Here is a 21,338-nt window from a genome sequence, read left to right on the forward strand (position 1 = left end):
AATATTACCATACCTGTCTAAATTTAAAATAGCTGGTTGCCCAAGAATTAAACCATTTGATTTTTACTACTCTATTTTGAGGTAGTGAAATCCATACATGAGAAGTGGTTGTTCAAATCTTCTTTGAAGCTAGATAAAACACTTCCTTTCCCCAGGATTAACATCAAGATGACAGCTCTCTTAATGGGGGAGGACTAGTTCACATACAATTGTTTGGAATCACTTACTTCTATCTTTACTCCTCTCTGTTGGGGAATTCTGCTGGATACTGCTATCACTGCTGCCAGAACGATGGCGTGGTCTTCTGCCCTTTATCAAGACGGCCCGATATACCTGCAAAAAGCCAAAGAGATAAACAAATTGAAGGAAGCCATATATGCAAGCAGCAAAGGGTTTGTATGAAAGATCAGTACTTGTTAAAGAGATGTTTTTATTACAAGAAAAACTAAAACAATATTGACTATCCCAATATACATCCTTAGAAAAGAATATTTTTGCAGCCTAATTTTTTAACCCCTGATACCACATATTTAAATGCATCTTCCTATTTATTTACAAGAATATCACCAATGAGGGCACTATACCTTAGGTTTTAAATGAAGACATTTAGAATCTAAACCAAGTTTTGTCAAACAGCATGTAGTTAAGAATTTTGGATTTAGCCATCCTCCTCTTCAAAAACTACTAAAAGGTATTGGCAACCTGCACTGTACCAAGCAGGATTTATGGAGTTTAAATTTTGGGGAAATAAATGGAATCCTGTTGGAACAAAGGAATTTATACCATTTCAGTGTTAAATTCCACTAGTGAAGGTTGTTACTCTAGATTCCCTTTCATGGAATATACCTGAAGATGGTAGCTACTATAAGTAATTGAGGGGCTCAGTAAAAATATAAACCCCATTACTTCAATATTAATTGTACTTACATGACTCCTTGCTTGTGGTTGGGTCCTATAGCAGCGCATGATGTTCTGAAAGGACTTATCTTCCTTTGTAACCTAAAAAAAGACAGTTTTTTTATTGGGTGGGGAAATGCAGCTGCCTTACACTACTAGTAATCCAGATAAATTTTGTTTTACTGTTATGAATAAAAAGCAGATGTGTATTTTATTCATCTTACCTTAGCCATTACATAAACGGCACACATTAACAGCTGGTCTAAATGTCTGTCCATCATGAGCTCAGGGCACTGTACCAAGGAAAACTCAAAACATGTCCAGATTTTCTTCCTCAACTCATCAGAAATATCCAGTTTGACACAGAGATCCCGCAGCCGAACACTTGCTAAGTGATAAACCTTTTGGAAGGAAGAGCATTGATTAGGACAAAATCAAGCTCTTTAAACTTACATGGCTTTCTAAACATAAAACTTTATCCACTATAGTAATTAATGAAAAGGAAAGCTCAGCATGTTTTTTTAAAATATGAGCTGTTTAAGACCTCAGATCAATAGGCAGCATGTATATGTACAATAAAATGTCCATTTTAAACCAAATTTGGAAACTAGTTCCTTTTGCTTGCCTGACAAGACCTGGGTTCAAGACTGTTTTTCCCTTGTAACAACCAACACCACAGATTTAAACCAAAGAAGGAACACGCTGTGTTTTAAGTACTTATGATACTAACGCCTACAGGAGAAATATGACTCTGAACTCCAAGTCCTGGTAGGCAAGTAAATAGTTTTCAAAAAATTGGTTTTAATATATAAACAGCCTGTTACTAATTAAACAATTTTACATTGTTCTGTATGTTTCCAGTAAAGCCCATACTGCAGTGACATGACATTTCACAGTGGAAGGTACCTTTCTAAAGAAGAGACACAGAGAGCCAGTCTTTCGGGGTTTGCTGCTGCTGATAGTAGAGAACTGCTGGTTTTGTCTTTGTTGGTCTCCAGGAGGAGAGATCTGTTGAACTGCAACTTGGCCTGGTAACTGAAGGGCCGCCCCACTCATCTGAGTGTTAAGGGTACCACCAGCCAGGGTCTGGGCACTGAGTGGCTGGATGGAGCCAGAGACAGCTTGAGCCTGGCCACCTACATTTACCTGAACTGGGAAGAAAGTTATTCCTCCATTTTCATTGGCAATGCCTGTAATTAAACGGAAATGAATTCAGTAATGGGTGTCTTCAAAACCCCAGCCATGCTTCCTGAGCACCAGTAACCTTTCTAGTGATGAACAGTTATTTAATAAGTGTGTAGTGGCAGGTAACAGAAAATGTTCCAGAAAGAACACGGAGGAATCGTGATCATAAATGGACCAAATGATAACTGGCTAACCTTAGTTACTTTCAATCAATGAAGAGGAGGCTAGTTAAACAGATGACTTCTATACAAGGCAGTTGGGAAGCAAACGTACGTTTGCTCCAGTGTTCAACAGCTAAATAGTACCCACGCCTTTTCCCATTTATTACTTTCCTGTTTTATAGCCCCCAGGCCTTTGTTTTTCATTTCCTTCCACTCCCACATGTCTACCTACTCTTTCACTCCCTACTGATAAGCAATTCAGTGTTTCTGGTGGTAATCAATGCAATCCGTTCCCCCAGAGCTTCCCCCTTACCTTGTACTGGTATTGTAACAGTTTGTCCGTTGTTGGCTGTGACAGTGGCAGTTGCCACAGTAACCAAAGTCTGTCCAGGCCCTGGAGTAACTGACACAGTTTCAGGTGTCACATTCTGCACTGGCACAGTATTCACTACAGGCTGCTGTGAAACTCTTACAGGAGTTCCACTGTCAGGGGGATTATCATTATCCACAAATAGCCTTCTCCTGGTAGGGTTGGTTGTAGGAGAACTGTATCTGTCATACAGTGTGGTTGGAGAAGACGAAAGACCTGAAGATACTTTAAAAAAAAACCAAACAAACATTTAACGTGAGCTTTACACTTCAGTAATGCTTAAGCTTTATCATTGCCCCAGTGCTGTAAAACTTCATCTAATCAAACCAATGTCCTCTAGAACTGTTCCCAGCTGGGCGTCTTTAAATCTCTCTGAAGCCACACTGGTGAATAACACACAGTATTTAAAATATCCTGTAAGATGGGACGGTAGTTTTAGAAGCTGTGGTCTTGTGATCTGAGAAACAGGTTGGCTATAATATAACACACTTTAGCAGAAGCAACTTTTAAAAGCCAACTTAATTACTATATGAATAAGATGTCCATGTCACATGCAACTGTCTAAATAAGGCTGCCATTTCAGTGTATTACTAAAAAAGCAAACTGTTTTAGCCAAACTGTTATTAAAGAACTTTTAACTTAACCTCATACATGAATAAATGTTAGAGAAATTACTTGTTTTTTGTAAATGAAACAATAGCCGAGGTGTTTTTTTTTTTTTAATTATTATTCCTGAATAGTCAAAAACATACTACAACAGTTTGTGGGGCAGGGAAAAGTGTAGCAGAAAATCTTAGATTGCTGCTTTTTGTTCCTTAATGATTAAACCCAATAAGTGAAGGATTTATATGTATGATCCTATCCTTTGTAGCACTAATTACAATTAGTGAACACTACAACAGACCTTAAGTTTACTTTTCTCTGATGTTTTTCTTGCTCTTATCCCCAGGTTATACTATTGGGTGCTACCTTAATGCTACTGATAGTCACTCTTGTATAGAAAACTCACTAAATTCTCAAAAAGAAAAGGAGGACTTGTGGCACCTTAGAGACTAACAAATTTATTTGAGCGTAAGCTTTCGTTGCATCCGACGAAGTGAGCTGTAGTTCACGAAAGCTTATGCTCAAATAAATTTGTTAGTCTCTAAGGTGCCACACGTCCTCCTTTTCTTTTTGCGGATACAGACTAATATGGCTGCTACTCTAAACTCTGAAAGCATTTTACCAAAATGGAGCAATTTTATCATTGAGCAAGAACTTAGGAGAACCATAACCTCTTCCTGTATTCTATAATAGAACATCTACACTGTCATTTCATAGATTTCATTTGTAGGCTAATAAGGTTGAACAAAGATTTCAAATGAAATATTATAGGTTTTTATTGCATCTCATTTGCTCTAATGTCAATATTAGAACTGGGCAATTTTTTTTTTTGGTCACAATGAGTTCCCCTCCCAGTGTTCTGAAAGTATTAATGAATTCAGGTCAAACTGGATGAATAACCTGGGCCTAGGGAAAGCAATTTAAAAATAGTCAAATGTTTTATTACTTCATTTTGACAAAGTTTTGAATTCATATTTGGCCACTTTTTTGTTAGTATACCAGCTCCACTAAAATTAATTATTTTTTCTGAGTTGACCAAAATGTTTCACTTGATGCAAAATATTTTTTTCTGATTCAACTACAATTGAACTGGATTATTTCTCAATTTGGCCTCAAACTGGGCAGCTGCTCTTTATGGGGACTTTTAAGGCCCACCCTGCCTTATGAAGGCCTCACTTGGGGGTAACTAACTGCCCCAGGTAGCTGCTTAGTTGAGCACCCGGTCCTACTGAAATGGTTCCCTCTAACTGAACTTGGGCAACTCCAAAGTGAAACAATGCTCCTGGGGAGGGGAGTTCCCAGGAGAAGCTTGAGCCAGAGAGCTGAGCAGGGAGCCCATCAAAATGGAGAACTTCCAGGAGTGCAGTCAGCAGGCATCCAAGCGGGCCTGGTCTCCCAGGCAGTGGCCAGAAGCCTAGCCTAGCAAGGATCGCCTGCTGTCCCTGGAGAAGAGATACTGTCAACAGACCACCCTGCACCCTTGACTCCTGAGAAGGACATTACTCCAGAAGGGGCAAGAAGTCTAAAACCAGGGGGGAAGAGCCTGGCCAGAGGCAAGCCTTGAACTCAGGTGGGGTACATGCATTAAGAATGACCTAATCACCCTGGTGGGGATGTTCAGGTGAAAGTTTTATTTTCTGCATTAGCTTTTCTATTAATAAATGAGATCCTCCACCAGGAGGTGCTCTTTAGCATCTGTCTGGATTTGTTGATATCCTGGTTGAGGGGGAAAAAAATCAAGTAAGGGCCCACCTGCAATGGGTCATATCTGTGTCAGACTGGAATGACGACAGTCCTCTGAACTGAAAAAAAATATTATTTGCTTCATTCTAGTCAATGCATAGTTGCAACTTTCCTTGACGCTATTTGGAACACACATTAGTTATTTTAAACATGTAGCAATATTCTATAGCTTGTAGGAACTGCGTGCAGGCTACACATTTTATTTTTAACATTCACCTTTTCCAAGCCCTCCAGTTTCAGCACGAACTTCACTGATCCTTCTTGGAGTCAAAGGAGAGCCTACCAGACTGTTCCCATTCGACCTTTCAAAATAGTGAGGTGGCATTACCTAAAATAATATTGATGTAACCGTTAATTTCAGCATATTTATTTAATTATTAAATGAATTAATTGAAGAATCCAACTGATTTCTAGCCTTGTTTAGACACTGATGCACTCTAAAAATCAGGCCAGTTTAAGCAGCACATTTTATCACTGCGTCCAATTTCAAAGAGCAAGTTACTGGAGAGGGGAATGAAACAAACAAGTGAGAGAGAGAAACCCTAACTTCATTGAATTCAATGATAAAACTCTCAGTAAAGTAAACAGGGCCAGGATTTTATCTACTGGGGGGAAGGAGGAAAAAGGCACAAGTCATATATCAATTTTGTAGAGAGAATGCAAAGCACTGCTATGCTTGCCACAGTTGCACGCCTAAAGGTTGCTGTTAATACCTTGTCTCATTTTAAATATATATTATTTTAGAAGATTGGACAACTTACTTCTGTTTTCCATCATTTTAATCATGATGCTACTTCACCTCAATATTCACGTGCTGGGAAAGACTTGCTCAGGTTCACTATGAGGCCTTCATATCCCAAATGCCCAATGGCTGAACTACTAAGGAGTGCCATCTAAACTGAACAAGGCCTCTTGAAACTTATAACAAGGATTAAAAAAAATGAAATAGCTGTTACTTCTCACACTTACCTCCTCACAGGTAGGAACTTTGTTCTCATTATCTCGGATTCTGTCCCACAATGGAGATTCGCGTTTCCATGCCATGCTCTCCAAGATTTGCTCTTCGATATGATTAAGGTGTTTTACCACCTCTCTACAAAGGCCATCTTCTGCTCTAATAAAAATCTCTATTACCTGTGAAGTGAGTAGATATGAAACCTACCTATTACAATGTTAAACCAGGACATTGTGTGACCAATACAATAAGTGAGATCATCATACCTTTCATGTTGTTCCCTTTCAAATGGGTTTATATTAAATTTGTGAAGCATCACATTAATCCTGACAGAAAAAGGTCTGTTCTAACTCAGTAATAGTATGTAACTGTCATACTAGTTCCCCAACAGCTAGATACAATTAAATCTACATCAGTCAATCACTATAATTATAACTCTGTCAGACCAAAGTTACAAGATTTGAAGATAAATGTTTATTTTCAATAAGTCAAGAAGTGAAATAGGAAGTGCCCATTAATCCATGTAAACGTTGTGGTCCAGTGCCATTATTTTTTAACTAGACAATTTGGACACCACCAATGCATTACACAGTTAACAGTACATGATTTTTCCAGTTTAAATTTCTCCACCAAAACAAAAAACCCCACCCCACATATGATCGTTTTCATAACTTAGAAATTTAAGCAATTACACATCCAACTGAGGAAAAAGTATCTTGCTTCAAGAAAAAAGTCTGTAGAAGTAACCAGCATGACTGGTAATCATCACTTCACATGATCAAAGCCATTTACCTTATAAAAGTGATAAACAGGTACATCAAAGATTTCCGTAATTAATGGAAAAGTTCCAGGAGGCTTGTATGAAAAAGTAATTATCTCAAGGCAACATGCCAGGAGAGACCTGTGAAGCACATCCTGCTCCAGTATGGCCTGCAATACAAATATTAAAATAAACTTCAGCCTAGCTTAGAAAAACATGTCTTCATTGAAGAAAAAAGGCAAACAAATAGTCTTTGGTTTGAACTTTATTGTATTAAAAAGTTAGATTTTTTTAAAACAAATATTGTATAACATTGTTTGAATTTACATACTCACATGCATTAACAACTCTAACTACAGATGGGTAAATTGCATTCTATTCTGCCTTTGCATCATAAGCAAAATTGTCACCTAAGTTCTGCTGCCAGAACTGAATCCAGAGTCAGTGTGCAACGCCAGTTAGAAATATCATCTTTGCACTTGCAAACTAAACAATCTAATATGGAAATTGCTAAGAGAATAACTTCACTATGGAGTTATCTTCCCTACTAACTTTGAATGGCTTAACAGCATTTCTCATGCTGTGCAACTAGTTTAAAAGTGAATTATCTGATTGATTGACTGATTTTACTTACTGATAAGTCAGTGTCTCCTAATCTTCTCCTTTCCTGCTCAATGACAGACTCTAATACCTTGTAGTAAAGAACCTCAGCAAGACGAAAATGCTTGCCAGCATTATCTGCAAGAGGAAAAAGATAATGAAAAATTATATTAAAAACACTCTGTATATCTGATTTAAGGTCCACCTATTGCCATTAGTTTTTTTACTATTAGCTTTTTTCATAAAAATGAGGATAAAAATAACTTTATTAAGCTACAGTAACAAATGTTGTGATTACGTTTATATAGCTTTTCAGCTTGGGAGATCCCAAAATGCTTTATGATGGGGTGGGGATGGTAAGGAGGTAGAAGAAGACTGGAAAGAAAGTGAAGAATAGCTTTTATTACTGAAGCCTCAGAGAGAAGTTTAGGAAGGCAGAATTTAACTGCAACAGAAGCTGGAATTTGACCAGGACACCAGAGCTACCAATCACCCTTAATCTTGCTATTTAACACAATCTTTTGGTGAATTTTACTATAAGTACAGAAGAGGTGCATCAGTATCTCAAGGTACAGATACTCCTTCAAATTTCTATTGAGTACAAACAATAAACAGAAAGTAGCTTTAATAACTGGTAGATACAAAATGTCCCATATTGATAGAGGGAAATTGTCCCCCATGTTTGTCCTTCAGTAGCTGAACTGTTTTCACAGGGAAATCTGACTTACAACATTCTGATAAATTTTGAAAATAACTTGCTCTTTTGGTTGTGCTTATAAGCTTCCAATATATCTGCCAAAATTTTCAATACAGTGAATAGCTTTTTCTCTTCTCTTGGATTCTTCTTGTATTAATTCTAAACTTAATATCTAGGTTTGGAAGGAGTTGATTTTTATTGGTAAATGTCAAATGTCTATTTCACCATATGCACAAGCCATTGAAAAATATTTACACTGACAACAACAAATGTACAGATAGGCAAAGAAAAAAATGCTGCTTGAGATTGTAGAGTTTGATTGAAGCATACTTTCTTTCTATATTTTGACATGTGATGTTGACAAGTTGTCTTAATGGTTACATGTTTTGAATCAACAGCTACTGTCACTAAATAATTTGTCTGCCTCCCACCTACCCTAATTTTCCACAGCTATGAAAATTTAAATGGATACAAATAGAAAAAAAATGCTTGAATAAACATTGAGAGTCAAAATTATAACAAAAATTAAAACCAAGCCTAACTCTTTCTAATAAGTATGGTTTCCTATTTCCTGGAGAATTTCCACAGGTGGGCTAAAATTGCTATGGGATTTTTAAAGAACACAAGTGGTCTGGGCCATCTGTTTCATTTCTACTTCAGAAGACTATAGCATCCAAAAGCACTGTGCACCATAAAGCCATGCTGGCCATTTCTTCAGTGCTGACAGAGAAAAGTGGCACCTTCACCACCTATTTCCAGTCCCCTTACCCCTGCCCTCCTTCCCAGAGGTCTCCCATTGAAGTACTTATGACATCTTATGTGGAGATAAATTTTCAGTGTGGACCCAGGGGAAAACATAAAAGGCATAGCAGAATTCCACAGAAAGGATATGTTGTGCAGAAATCTTAAATTTGTTGAACCAAAATGAAAGTCTCAAATTATAAATTACTTTTAAAAGAGCACAGTATTTTAAAGATATTTTTAATTCTTACATTTTATAAATAAAATGTCTCACCCTTGGAGAAATTACTGAATTCTCCCTCAGATTGTGTGAACTGACAATATACTTCATACATTTCTTTCACTCTTTTTGCAATAGATTGAGAAGGATCCCTGGAACATGCCCTGGCAAAATAAATATTTTTTCAAAATGCTTTACTAAGCAGCAAGTCAGACAGAGCCTTATCTACTTTTTATAAATCTTCAACATAGTAGTTTTAAAGCAGTAAAACTGATGATGATTTAGAACTTCTTCTATCGTGCAAACACCATGTGCCTAACTTTATGCATTGTGATTAGACCCACTCAAGGTGGACTGACTTAGTGATTTAAATCACTGATTTAAGTCAGCAAACAGAAATCCTTGATTTGATTTAAATAAATTGTAATCTAGTTTTCCATTTGTACCTTTTAGCTATTTCCTAAACAAAAAGTGATTCTCATCAGTAACTATTAAATCATATTGATTTGCAACTAAATATAGCCACTAAATTTTGGTACTTCTGTTTGCTAACCAGGATGATGCACTATCTATATACATTTATTTAAGCAATTACATCATAACACATTTATTCACATTTAATTTTTATTATGTTAGAATAGTGCATGATGCATATTTACTACCATTTTTTAAAACTGATGTGTCAGGTTCTATTTAGATTGAAACTGGAATCCAATTAAAAATGCACAAAACATTTTAAAATTACTAAATTCAGTTACCTTAAATGTGCTGGTTACATAAGTATTTAAAAACATGTCTTGCATTTAAACCCGATTAATTAAACAAAGAAATATTACCTGTAGCTAGTGAACTGTACTGATTATTTCTGGTCACAATGTCCTTAATCTTTAGAACTAGAAGAACTCATCCTCTCACATTAGTTTTTATTCACAGACTGGAAGAAGAAAATAAGCTTTCCTGCTTTTTCTACTACAAATCGGGTTTCTTAACTTTGAACAAACTAGTTATTGAACTGAAATGAAGTAAATATTCTCTCTGCATCCTTAGAAGAAGCTACTGCCATCAAAGCTGGTTTGACTTCAACACACTCTGGTTCTAGGTGCTTTGCCAGTGACTTCCACCAGTTCTGTGGTTTGACTTTCTTTACAATTTTGGCAGCAAACATGTACTGCTTTAATATATACTAATTAAAGTTAAGCACATGCACATCTTTGCAAGATCAGAGCCTAATATTATAATTTAACAGCATCTTTCCAGATCTTACTTTATAAAAGGGTATTAAAATATATTGATTAACAAGTTATAAAATGTAAACACATGGTATTCTATATTTAATATTCTCTTAGTGTGTAATGGTTTTAATTTTTTAGCTTTAAATAAAAGTAGTAGAGGAAAACAGACTTGAAGATACTTTTCTTACTATTTTCCTGTTTGAAAGGGGTCTGATCCTGCAGCCCGTAGTCATGTGAATAGTGCTTTTGAATGAAAATACTTCTATTAACTTCAAGGACAAATGTGAATAAAATTACTGGACCAGGACCTCCTCTGTGGGATTTTCAGACTTCTCTGTGGGACTCCTATGCCCTTCCACAGCTACATTCCAGCACCTTCCGCTACTCATTTACTCGACAAAGTTACATGATTTTACCTGTGTGTCTTGAAAGCATATCTCTCTCACCAAAAGAGTTGGTCCACTAAAAGATATTACCTTACCCACCATGTCTCTCTAATATCCTAGGACAGGGGTGGGCAAACTATGGTCCGCGGGCCAGATCTGGCCCGTTAGGGCTTTGGATCAGGCCCATGGGATTGCCTCCTGTGGTGCTACAGGCCCTGCGCCACTCTCAGAAGCGGGCGGCAGAAGGCTCCATGAGTTGCCCTTGCCTCCAGGCACTGTCCCCCGCAGCTCCCATTGGCCAGGAACGGGGAACCACGGCCAATGGGAGCTTCGGGGGAGGTACCTGGAGGCGCGGCAAGGGCAGCATGCAGAGCCCTATGCCCCCCACCCCAGGGGCTGCGCAGGGAGGTGGTGGCGGCTGCTTACCAGAGCGCAGCAGCATGGCTTGGGGCCAGGGTAGGCAGGGAGCCTGCCCTGGCTGTAGTGCGCACTGCTGCCACCCCAGATCCCTCCTGCACCCCGCCCCCCAACTCCCTGCCTGCACTGTGCACCCCTCCTGCACCCCAACCCCTGCCCTGAGCTCCCTCCCACAGCCCAACCCCCTTCCCTGAGCCCCCTCATAAACCCCCCACCTCTCTTCTTCCCCAATCCCTTGCCCTGAGCCTGTTCCTGCACACACACTCCCTCCCTCCCAACCCCCTGCCCTGCATACAATTTCCCCACCCAGATGTGGCCCTTGGCCCAAAAAGTTTACTCACCCCTGTCCTAGGACCAACACAGCAAATATAATTTACCAACAACAGGTGTAATACAAAACATTTATCTATTTTTAAACGGGTATTAGTTGGCCAAAAAAATCATGTGATCACACTAACCTGAGTATTTGCTCCAGATTTTCACTGGGGGCATTTTTCAGTCCTGTCAGCATTGTATGAAGACGGCTCAAGTTGTATGTTGCTATGGAAACAGGGGTCACATTGGGATTGCTCTCTTTAATATATTTGCGGCCAGTAAGAGGTGTTGTAATTCTAAGTGATTTAGACTAAAAGACAAAAATTGCAAGATTGCATATCAGTTTGTTATAAAATTGCACAAGATACCCAAGAAATGCTAGAGAACAGCATGATAGGAGAAGAGAAAACAAACATTTCACATGTCAGAAAAGTTCTCTCTTACACTGCATACTTCATCATGAATGAAATTCACCTCCAAGTAACAATTTCCAAGGTACTTCTCCTAGTTAAGGCCTTTTACTTCAAACAAAAGATCCCAAAGGTTGCTTTCAAAGTGATCAAGGCGGATAAGAAATATGGTTTCTTCTACTGGCCTTGAGTCAACAAGAATCCAAACACATTTCAGACATCAAATTTATTTCTGAGTGTACCGCAATGGCCTGCTGACAGCTAATGTCACATGCTGTCGTATGGGCAGAATTTGTTAAACAAATCTCTCTCCATCCATGTGTACTTTTCCACTTGATGCAGGGTGGTCAGATATATTTCTTTTTGTACTTTGAACATGCGCTGTTTAATATACCCAATACATTTTTGCCTACACTCTCACTAGCATTTTAGGTCAGGCTGGCTGGCCATCACAAGAAGTAAAGTGTGAACTGAAACAAAATATACGAACACATTTAGGCTCTAAAGCCCTTTCCATGGATTTTCTACCCAGGAACATCCTAACCATATTTTGCCTTTGGTAAATCTGAAGGGGATATTTTTATTATTATAGCTCTTAGGAGCCCTAATTATAGACCATCTCCCCACTGTACTGGCACTCTACAAATACAGAACAAAAAGACAGTCCCAGCCCCAAAGAGTGACCGAACTTGGTTCTCAGCTTTATTATAGATTTTTTAAAAAAAATCAAATAAAATGAAAATAAGCCACCTCTCAATGTCACCGCCTCCCCTGCTATCTCTGCTGCCTCCTTCCTTCTAAGGTTTCAGAGTAACAGCCGTGTTAGTCTGTATTCGCAAAAAGAAAAGGAGTACTTATGGCACCTTAGAGACTAACCAATTTATTTGAGCATAAGCTTTTGTGAGCTACAGCTCAATTCATAGGATGCATACTGTGGAAAATACAGAAGATGTTTTTATACACACAGACCATGAAAAAATGGGTGGGCTCTTCTTCTTTTGCCGCTTCTTCAGCACCTCCATGAGGAGGGCCCTCAAGTGGATATCCTGCTCCTTTTGGGCAAAAGTTTTTACAGATTCTGCACCTGTCCTTTCTATGGGACTCCCCCAAGCACGTCAAACAGCTGTCGCAGGGATCACTAATAGGCATTGGCTTGTTGCATGACGAGCATGGTTTGAAGCCGGGGGGAACAGGGCTTGCCCCGCTCCAGGGCAAAATCCCACCAAACTAATCTAACACTTACCATAATGGCTAATTGACTACCTACAAACTATATGCAAAGAACTGGTAACACTCTTGCAATGCAAGGCGAGGCACTCCAACCAAGCGTCATGGGCAGTAAGAAGGAACTGAGAGGGCGCAGGGCCAGCAGAGCCTAATATACCAGTGCATTAGCGCGGCACTCAAGGGGCGCCACAGCCAACCCTATGGATACCGCTCAGGCAAAAATCTCCAATGACTGTGCACGTGGGCGTGCACGCACCTAGAACGGAATTGACATGAACAAGAACTCAAAGAAGAAACAAAGTTTAACACAGCACAGATGTGGCTACATACTACTAAAAGCAGAAACAGCAGGTTTATAAATTGGTATAACATTTAAAAAAGGTGTTATTTAATTGGAAGTCGAACATGTTCTAAACTCACAGCAGAACAAGGTATAAAAACAGTGACTGACTGAAGTTTGTTACATGTGGATGTAATGTCAGAGCCACAAAGACTGAGGTTTTTTTAAACTGACAATTTAACAATGAGTTTGCCTCATCCATGTGTAATACATGCACATGTTCCAATATCTAAACAACCACCGTGAATATACTATAGTTGAGATTTTCAAAGCCATCTAAGGGAATTTAGATGCATCTCCCATTAGTTTCACTTTGAAAATCTCAGTGTATGTCCTTTTCCACTGCCTACAAGAGAAAAGGGAAATAAATATAACATTAGAAAGTGGGCCAGTAACCTATCCATGCACAGTGGAAGTGTCCTTTATTTTTTTGGGTCCCAAGCTAACAGTGCCTTCTGGAGAGGCCAGGGTAGGTTTATATCCCTTTTGAAATAATAATTCTGACAAAACCATGTAAAAGAGGCTTTCCAGTTCCCCCCTCAAAGACTCTCTCAAACCTGTCTGAGGATTGCACACTGTCAAATAGTACTGCATATTCTGTGAAGTCAGCTATGATGCTCATATATGCCCCATGCAGCAGATGTCAAGTAGAAGACAATATTCATCTATATACAGCTACTGAGATGAGAATTAAAAGGCCTACACCTATCTCTGTTGGGAAGATGCACACCAACATCAATGGTGTGGGGTACAGAATCAGGGCCCAAGCCTTCTGTCTGCATTGCTCATCTCTCTTATTCCACTGGAAATAAGAAAGCTGTGTGACAGGTAGGTGCAGACTGAGGCAGGAACTGACACTGGATGTCCAGTCTAATGATCGGGGGTCACTTTGGCAAATACCCAAAGTTTGAAAGGAATCATATACTGTTCGTTCAGTCCTGCTCAGTAGACACCCAACTGAAAAAACAAACAAACATAGTTGAGGTCTAACAAGTAAAGAGCTCAACTACAGAGGAGCAGATAGATTGTAAAAACAACCAACCAAACAAACAAATAAAAAAAACCACCTAGGCCTAAAATCACAGACATTTTCCTATCAGTTGTCTTCACTACTGAAACAAGGTTTTCTTTCAGCTCTTTAAATCAGACTTGAACTCTAAAACAGTCTCTTCTATAGTCGCCAGCCAACTCTCATGAGCATTTCACCTCAACAACATGAGAGCAGTCGCTCATGTAAATTAATTAGTACTGGCATGCTTTTTGGATGAGCATATAATACTTTTTTTGAATAAAATAAGATATACCTCCTAATTTTCTTTCCAGGACTGAATCAGTTCAGAATGTTATCTCACTGTAAAGCGCACACTCCTTTTGCATTTCTGTCATCATCAACAAGCCAAGTAAGGTAAATGAAGATTATTTTACACAAAGATTTATTAGTAACAAGCTTTTGAAAAGTCTCAACATCCTTATAGTGTCAGTCAAAGAAGAACTGGCAGTGTGAGTAAAAAGAATGTTGTCAGTATAAATGCTGATATAGTTGGCAGCCCTAAAAACACTGCCTGCTAAATAAAATAAATAAAAAAGGTAAATCTAAAATGCATACTCTGAACAAAATTAAAATATTAATCTCTAATCAGTTATTGTAATAACCGTGCTGTCTGCCATAGGCAAATCAAACAGAGCAAAAAGTAGTCGTAATTAAGCAGCTGCATCTTTCTTTGACACAGCCTTACTCAAATCATCCACTGACTAGAAGAAACATAAAAACAGCCAGTATGTAACACAGACCACGTCATACTCACTCTGTCAAAATGCTGCTGCAGATTATACTTCATTTGCACTCTTTCAGCTGTTTCCATTCCTGAAGCTGTGTTTAGGCACCTTCTCAGAGTTCCAATTTCCTCATCTGCATCCTCCCCCAGAAATATCCGCTCGTCCAGATTTCCAACTGACAAAACATACTCTTCGTAGGCTTTGTTGATGGCTTTGCTGTAGCAGGAAAAAAAAAAGCCTCAGATACTCAAAGCAAAACCTGTATAAACATCTGCAACAACTGATGGGTTGCTGCTTTATCTACTTATTGTATACAGACGCTCCCCGGGTTACGCAAAACCCAATTTATGCAAATCTGCATTTACAGAAAAATTCTGTAAGCTAGAAAGAGGAGAATTTTTTTTTTTTTTTGCGTAATTGTCGGATATACATTTCTGACTTACGCAAAATTCAAGTTGTGCAAGGCGTTCCAGAACGGAATGATTGTGTAAGTCAGGAAGCATCTGTACATTTATCTGGTACTTTTGCCTGTTGGAAATTTACTGAAGATATTTTTAATCCTAATTTAATATTTGAGATTTATGTCATGGTCCATAATATAACAAGTAAGATAACAGCAAGAATATATATCTGTCTTTCCTATTCAATTTGACAAGTGGCTATGCCACTTAGTAACAGCCACAGAGCTAACAGAAAGCAGTATTAGATTTGCCTTAGCTCCTCTAGCTTTCCATACCAGCGAGAAATCTGTATTTGTCTGGAAGTTCCTCCTAACTGAGAGCGCCTCCTAGAATCAATCAGAAAGTGATTCTGGGTTTGAAGGCACGGGTCACCAAAAAATCATTTTCAAAAGTCCTAAAGGATGTTATGTAAGTTTAAGCATGTTTTTCCCCCAATTATAAAAAAGATTGTTAACTAAAATTTTAGGTACATATTATCCTAAAATTATTTGAGTATGAATTAGCAGAAGCATATAAGGCAAATAAGAATTAAAAATAAATTAGAAGTGGGCAATATAAAACAGTCTGTAAGTGAATAGTTTTTAGGATCAGAGTATATTAAATTAGTAATCAGCTGTCCCTCATGAGAAAACAAAAGGAGTAAAACCGCTCACTGCCAGTACACTGAGAAGGAAAAACATAATGTTGGAGCTACTTACAAACTGTATGTAACAGGCTAGCTGAGGTTTCCTCTAGTGTAAGGAAAATCTTTGGGTGCTGAAGAGCTCGCATACCTAGACATATGTCACCTCACCTTGTGACCTCTGGTGAATGATACAGAGGCATGGCTAGAGTGCTGCTGCATTCCAATGATCCCCAACTGCCATTGCAGTCCGTGGGGGCTCATTGCTCTAAATTGCACTGGGACATAATCCATGCCTAAAGGTGGGAAGAAAACACTCTTGTCCTGAACCCTTCTTCTTTCCCTCCACAATTAGGCCAAATGCAGACGATCTGGCTCTGTGTGTACGTATGTTTTCACTTCAGAGAAATGCATGTGTGTCTAGGTCTCCCACTGTCTGAAAAGGGGATCAGAGTAACAGCCATGTTAGTCTGTATTCGCAAAAAGAAAAGGAGTACTTGTGGCACCTTAGAGACTAACCAATTTATTTGAGCATGAGCTTTTGTGAGCTACAGCTCACTTCATCGGATGCATACCGTGGAAACTGCAGCAGACTTTATATACACACAGAGAATATGAAACAATACCTCCTCCCACCACCCCACTGTCCTGCTGGTAATAGCTTATCTAAAGTGATCATCAAGTTGGGCCATTTCCAGCACAAATCCAGGTTTTCTCGCCCTCCACCCCCCCCCCCCCCCACACAAATTCACTCTCCTGCTGGTGATAGCCCATCCAAAGTGACAACTCTCCACACAATGTGCATGACAATCAAGTTAGGCCATTTCCTGCACAAATCCAGGTTCTCTCACCCCCCCACCCCCCTCCCAAAAACCACACACACAAACTCACTATCCCACTGGCAATAGCTCATCAAAAGTGACCACTCTCCCCACAATGCGCATGATAATCAAGGTGGGCCACCCCCAGCACAAATCCAGGCCTTCTCCCCCCCCCCCCCCCCCCACAGGGATGTGTGCTGCAAGACAGGCTCTATTTCCATAAATTCCTGCCTTTCTAAAGTGTGTTCAAATACACACACTCCCTCTTGCCCCCTTCACATTAAAGAAAACCTTTGACTGTTTCATAAAAAAGGGGAAAGGCTTTTACTACACCAAGAGAACAGAACCATAGGAGCATTCTTTCATTGGCTTTGTCTTCCCTACAAAAGTGTGTTCTTAACTCAAGTTAGCTAATGTGAGGTAAAATCTTAGTGAAGACAGGGAAATTTGTAATTTTCACACAAGGTAGCTGGTTCAGTTAAAGACCATGGGGGAGCCTAGCCTTTAACACAATCTTACAAAATTCCTTGTCTTCACTAGGATTTTACCTCACATTAGCTAACTCAAGTTAAGAACAGACTTTTTTTTGTAGGGAAGACACGGCCATTAGGATCACAATATTCTGGTGTAAAAACTGCTTTTCTTCTGAGTGAAATTTTCAAAAGCACCTAGGTGATCTGATTACTTAGACCCTTGTGAATGTCTCAAGTTCCACCTTTTAAAAAACTCCTTATATTCCTATATCAAGATATTTAAAAAAAAAGTTAACTAATTTTTTCTTCGGTGGAGGAATCAAGGGATGGTTTTGCTCTGTAAAGGGGATTTTAAAAGATTTTTACTGTATGTCTCCAAGTATGTGGAAAATACACATTTGATAAGTAACAAACATTTGTTAGTAATTCATACATGATGTACACATTTTCTTTCCTTAAAGGAAGAGTATAAAATTTCTAACTTAGATACCTCTTTTCTCTCAAACACATACAAAAATTAAATAACTCTGATCCTCGATACTGTTCACGAGAGACCTCCTTTATATTCTTCTTCTCCCTTACATAATGCTGTGAACCTTTACTCACAAATGATTTTGAAATCATGTGCCTAAATTTTAGAAAACAACTCTTCATAATTGGAAATAACATGCTCATGCTCACCTGCCATTCTTCAAAATGGCCTATCAGTGTCCTGTGTACCTCTGGACCTAGAACCACTTCCCAATTAACCCAAGAAGGGATTACAGGACAAACATGGGCTCTTCAGATGGCGAGAATGGGGGCAGCACTAAGGCAGAATTTTTGATCTAATACAACCTTCTCATGGGTCTCAGACAACTACCAGGAGGCATGGCCACATGCCAAACATTGAATGGAAAAGAGAAGTAACACAGATATCTGTAATCATTTCTGAAGATCTGAGGGGAACAAAATTCATGCCAAGGCTTTTCAATATACAGTACTTTTACTGTCAAATGCATTTCACAGTTTGAATACTATCTAGCTCGCAAATCATATGAATAGATTTTATTTTAAAGACTTCCATTCAGCAAGTTCATTAGAACAAATGTTATGTCTGAGACCAGTTTGTTTTAAATAATTTCCTCCATTCCCAAACATTTTCAGACAAATAAGGAAAAAAAAGGAATCTTTCTGAAAAAGGTTGGTTTTTCATCAAGAAATCCTCCTTCCATATATCCTAATTCATGTTCTCAATATGAAAATAACTGTCTGTGGTTCCACACCTCTCTCTATTAGGCAACACAAATAAAATAAATCTCTCTCTCTTTCTGGTACTCTGATCTCTAATAAACCAGAAGGGATACTAAAATAATGGAACACAGCAAATAATTTCTTCTTCAAGAAGTATGAGCCCTGAAATATGTCTCAAACTGAGATACCTCAAAACAAGAACCTGAAAATACATTTAATTCAGGACTCCAAGCAATTACATTAATCAACTAGTTAATATTTTACTACCACTCACAGGTGTAAAACATAAAAACATATAATGTCAATACAACTGCTTTTGTTTTGAAATTTGGAAGGAATTTTTATGCAAAACACTCACAAGCTGTCTCCAAAACTCCCAGGATCTAAAAATCCTGTCAGATTTTCTTCCTTGCCTTTTAAAATCTGTAAGAAAATTTAGTACAGATGGTGAATATTTCAATACTGTACCATTTTAAAGCCAGTCATTAAGCAGATTTCTTCCCCCTCTACAAGAAATCTTTTAAGTCTATTAGACAAACCTTCTTGTCAAAAAGTTTCCTAATATATGGCTTCCAAAAATGTTCCTTTATGCCTTTGGCGTCCAAAACCAAACCATCATGTAAGGAGCAGAGCTTTTCAATGATGCAGGGAGGGTCAGAAGATGGTTTATAATCCTTACTGTGAAAGTCTTCAGGAAGGCCTACAAATTAAAGAGAAAAATGTGATATTTAGTTCTATAAATTCCTGTCCTGCTAACTACATATATCTATATAAAGAACATACATACTGCAAGACTAAAATAATTAGCCATCTTGAAAAGCACTGATGAATCTTAGAATGTCAACTTAATTTGACAATATTATCAAACACTACTTACAAACATTTTTAATCTGTGACAGAGAAAAATAATCACAAACATGTAAAACCATTTTGTTTCTAATGGAAAATTGATCAAATACTTATGAATTCTAAGAATTAATAAAATATAGCCAAAAAAATTGGCCCTAAGGCAGATGTGGGCAAACTACGGCCTGCGGACCACATCCGGCCTGCAGGACCATCCTGCCTGGTCCTTGAGCTCCCGGCTGGGGAGGCTAGCCCCTGCCCCCACTGTCCCCTCCTCCCCCGCAACTACGCTGCCTGTGAGCTCCTGCAGGGCAGCACGGCAGCATGTCTGGCTCCGGCCGAGAGGTGCAGCTGCCAGACATACTGCTCTGAGCGGCACGGTAAGGCGGCCGGGGATCCCGGAGGCAGTCAGGGGACAGGGAGTAGAGGTGGTTGGATGGGACGGAGGGTCTGGGGATTGGTGGTCAGGGGTCTGGATAGGTGTCGGGGCAGTCAGGGAACAGGGAGTGGGGGGGTTGGATAGGGGTTGGGGTTTTGGGGGTCTTGGGAGGAGCCGGTCAGGGGACAAGGAGCGGGGGCGATTTGATAGGTCGGGGCTTCTGATGGGGGCAGTCAGGGGGTGGGAAGTGGAAGGGGTCGGATACAGGGCGGGGGCCAGGCTGTTTAGGGAGGCACAGCCTTCGCTACCCGGTCCTCCATACAGTTTTGCAACCCCGATGTGGCCCTCAGGCCAAAAAATTTGCCGCCCCCTGTCCTAAAAAGAGGCTTACAGGCTCTCATCATCACCAATGATTAAACTAAGCTAAATATAGGAAAATGTTAGAGGCAAATAAGCTAAAAGCTCACTGCACTGAAAACAATAGTTAAAGTCTGAAGAAAAAAATTATATTACTGACTCAATGGAAACATTTCACTATTGAATTATATGTATGTGTTTATCATGTCAATTTACATTTTGTCACTGTCTATCGTCTTTAACGAGAAAGCACTGGTTGATTTGCTAGCTTCCCACAATGGTGCTTTCTTTGTAAATAATATTCCTGGCTTCTCTATGCACCATTAACGAACTCCAGTTGTCTATTTCAGAGTGTACTGTATAATGCAAATCTGTTAAACAGTACAGCCTGTTAGAACAAAGAATTAATAGCTTCAAGATGTTTAGTCCTTTTCATGGATCAAGCCAATATTCTGTTATTTAGTCTCTGCCCCATACAGTCTCAAAAAAAGGATTTCATTTTAGCAGTTTTCATGGTCTTGGATTGAAGAAAACGAAACTATTTTTTTCTACGTACCTTTAAAGGTAGGATTCAGAAGTTCCCTACGATTAGGACACTGTAGAGCATTTCCATACACTAGATCCAAAGCACATAGCAAGAGGTGGTAGGAATTGACTAAGTCATCACTGATCATGGGAAAATTTCCTATGTGATTAGAAATATACATAGGGTTAATTTACAAAAATATAAGCTTTCAAGATTCTGAAAAAAATTCACTCTTCAGAGCTGATCTATAATCATAATGCGGAATCATATCTCAACATCTATCTCTTTGGTGACTGTAATAAATATCTGATAGAAAAAGGGAACGATAAACAGATAAACATTTGTGTGTGTGTTAACTTTACTGGTTATTACTACATTCTGTTTTGAAAACAAAACTAACAAAATGTTGACATAACAGGTTGGATGTTCCAGTCTGCCAAGTTCACTTTGTGGCAGTGAAGCAGAGCAGAAGGCACGTAAAGTGGTCAGAGAACATCCCTAGTGAATTCGCCCAAGCAGGAGGAATCTCTGCTAGTACAAAGCTGACAAATGTGGCTTTACCGCTGCCTATACCAGCTCCACTGC

At 39.0% G+C, this 21,338-nt stretch overlaps 1 protein-coding gene across 4 annotated transcripts in view; it reads right to left on the minus strand.

Moving 5' to 3' along the window:
* Nucleotides 1–21,338, minus strand: part of RBL2 (RB transcriptional corepressor like 2) — a 53,445-nt gene that overhangs the window by 5,153 nt on the left and 26,954 nt on the right. For 2 of the 4 annotated variants that reach the window (XM_073307632.1, XM_073307635.1), the window contains 15 exons: nucleotides 20,784–20,912; nucleotides 19,185–19,345; nucleotides 19,004–19,068; nucleotides 15,065–15,251; nucleotides 11,426–11,592; nucleotides 8,987–9,096; nucleotides 7,309–7,412; nucleotides 6,707–6,844; nucleotides 5,929–6,093; nucleotides 5,176–5,287; nucleotides 2,557–2,838; nucleotides 1,804–2,087; nucleotides 1,122–1,298; nucleotides 928–999; nucleotides 228–333 (listed from right to left, as the gene is read on the minus strand). In XM_073307632.1, the coding sequence (XP_073163733.1) occupies nucleotides 228–333; nucleotides 928–999; nucleotides 1,122–1,298; nucleotides 1,804–2,087; nucleotides 2,557–2,838; nucleotides 5,176–5,287; nucleotides 5,929–6,093; nucleotides 6,707–6,844; nucleotides 7,309–7,412; nucleotides 8,987–9,096; nucleotides 11,426–11,592; nucleotides 15,065–15,251; nucleotides 19,004–19,068; nucleotides 19,185–19,345; nucleotides 20,784–20,912 (2,259 nt within the window). The remainder of the gene's footprint in view (nucleotides 1–227; nucleotides 334–927; nucleotides 1,000–1,121; nucleotides 1,299–1,803; nucleotides 2,088–2,556; nucleotides 2,839–5,175; nucleotides 5,288–5,928; nucleotides 6,094–6,706; nucleotides 6,845–7,308; nucleotides 7,413–8,986; nucleotides 9,097–11,425; nucleotides 11,593–15,064; nucleotides 15,252–19,003; nucleotides 19,069–19,184; nucleotides 19,346–20,783; nucleotides 20,913–21,338) is intronic. The other 2 variants (XM_073307634.1, XM_073307636.1) reach the window with 1 other exon arrangement.

This window comes from Lepidochelys kempii, chromosome 12 (assembly GCF_965140265.1).
Source record: "Lepidochelys kempii isolate rLepKem1 chromosome 12, rLepKem1.hap2, whole genome shotgun sequence".
Taxonomy (NCBI): Eukaryota; Metazoa; Chordata; order Testudines; family Cheloniidae; genus Lepidochelys; species Lepidochelys kempii.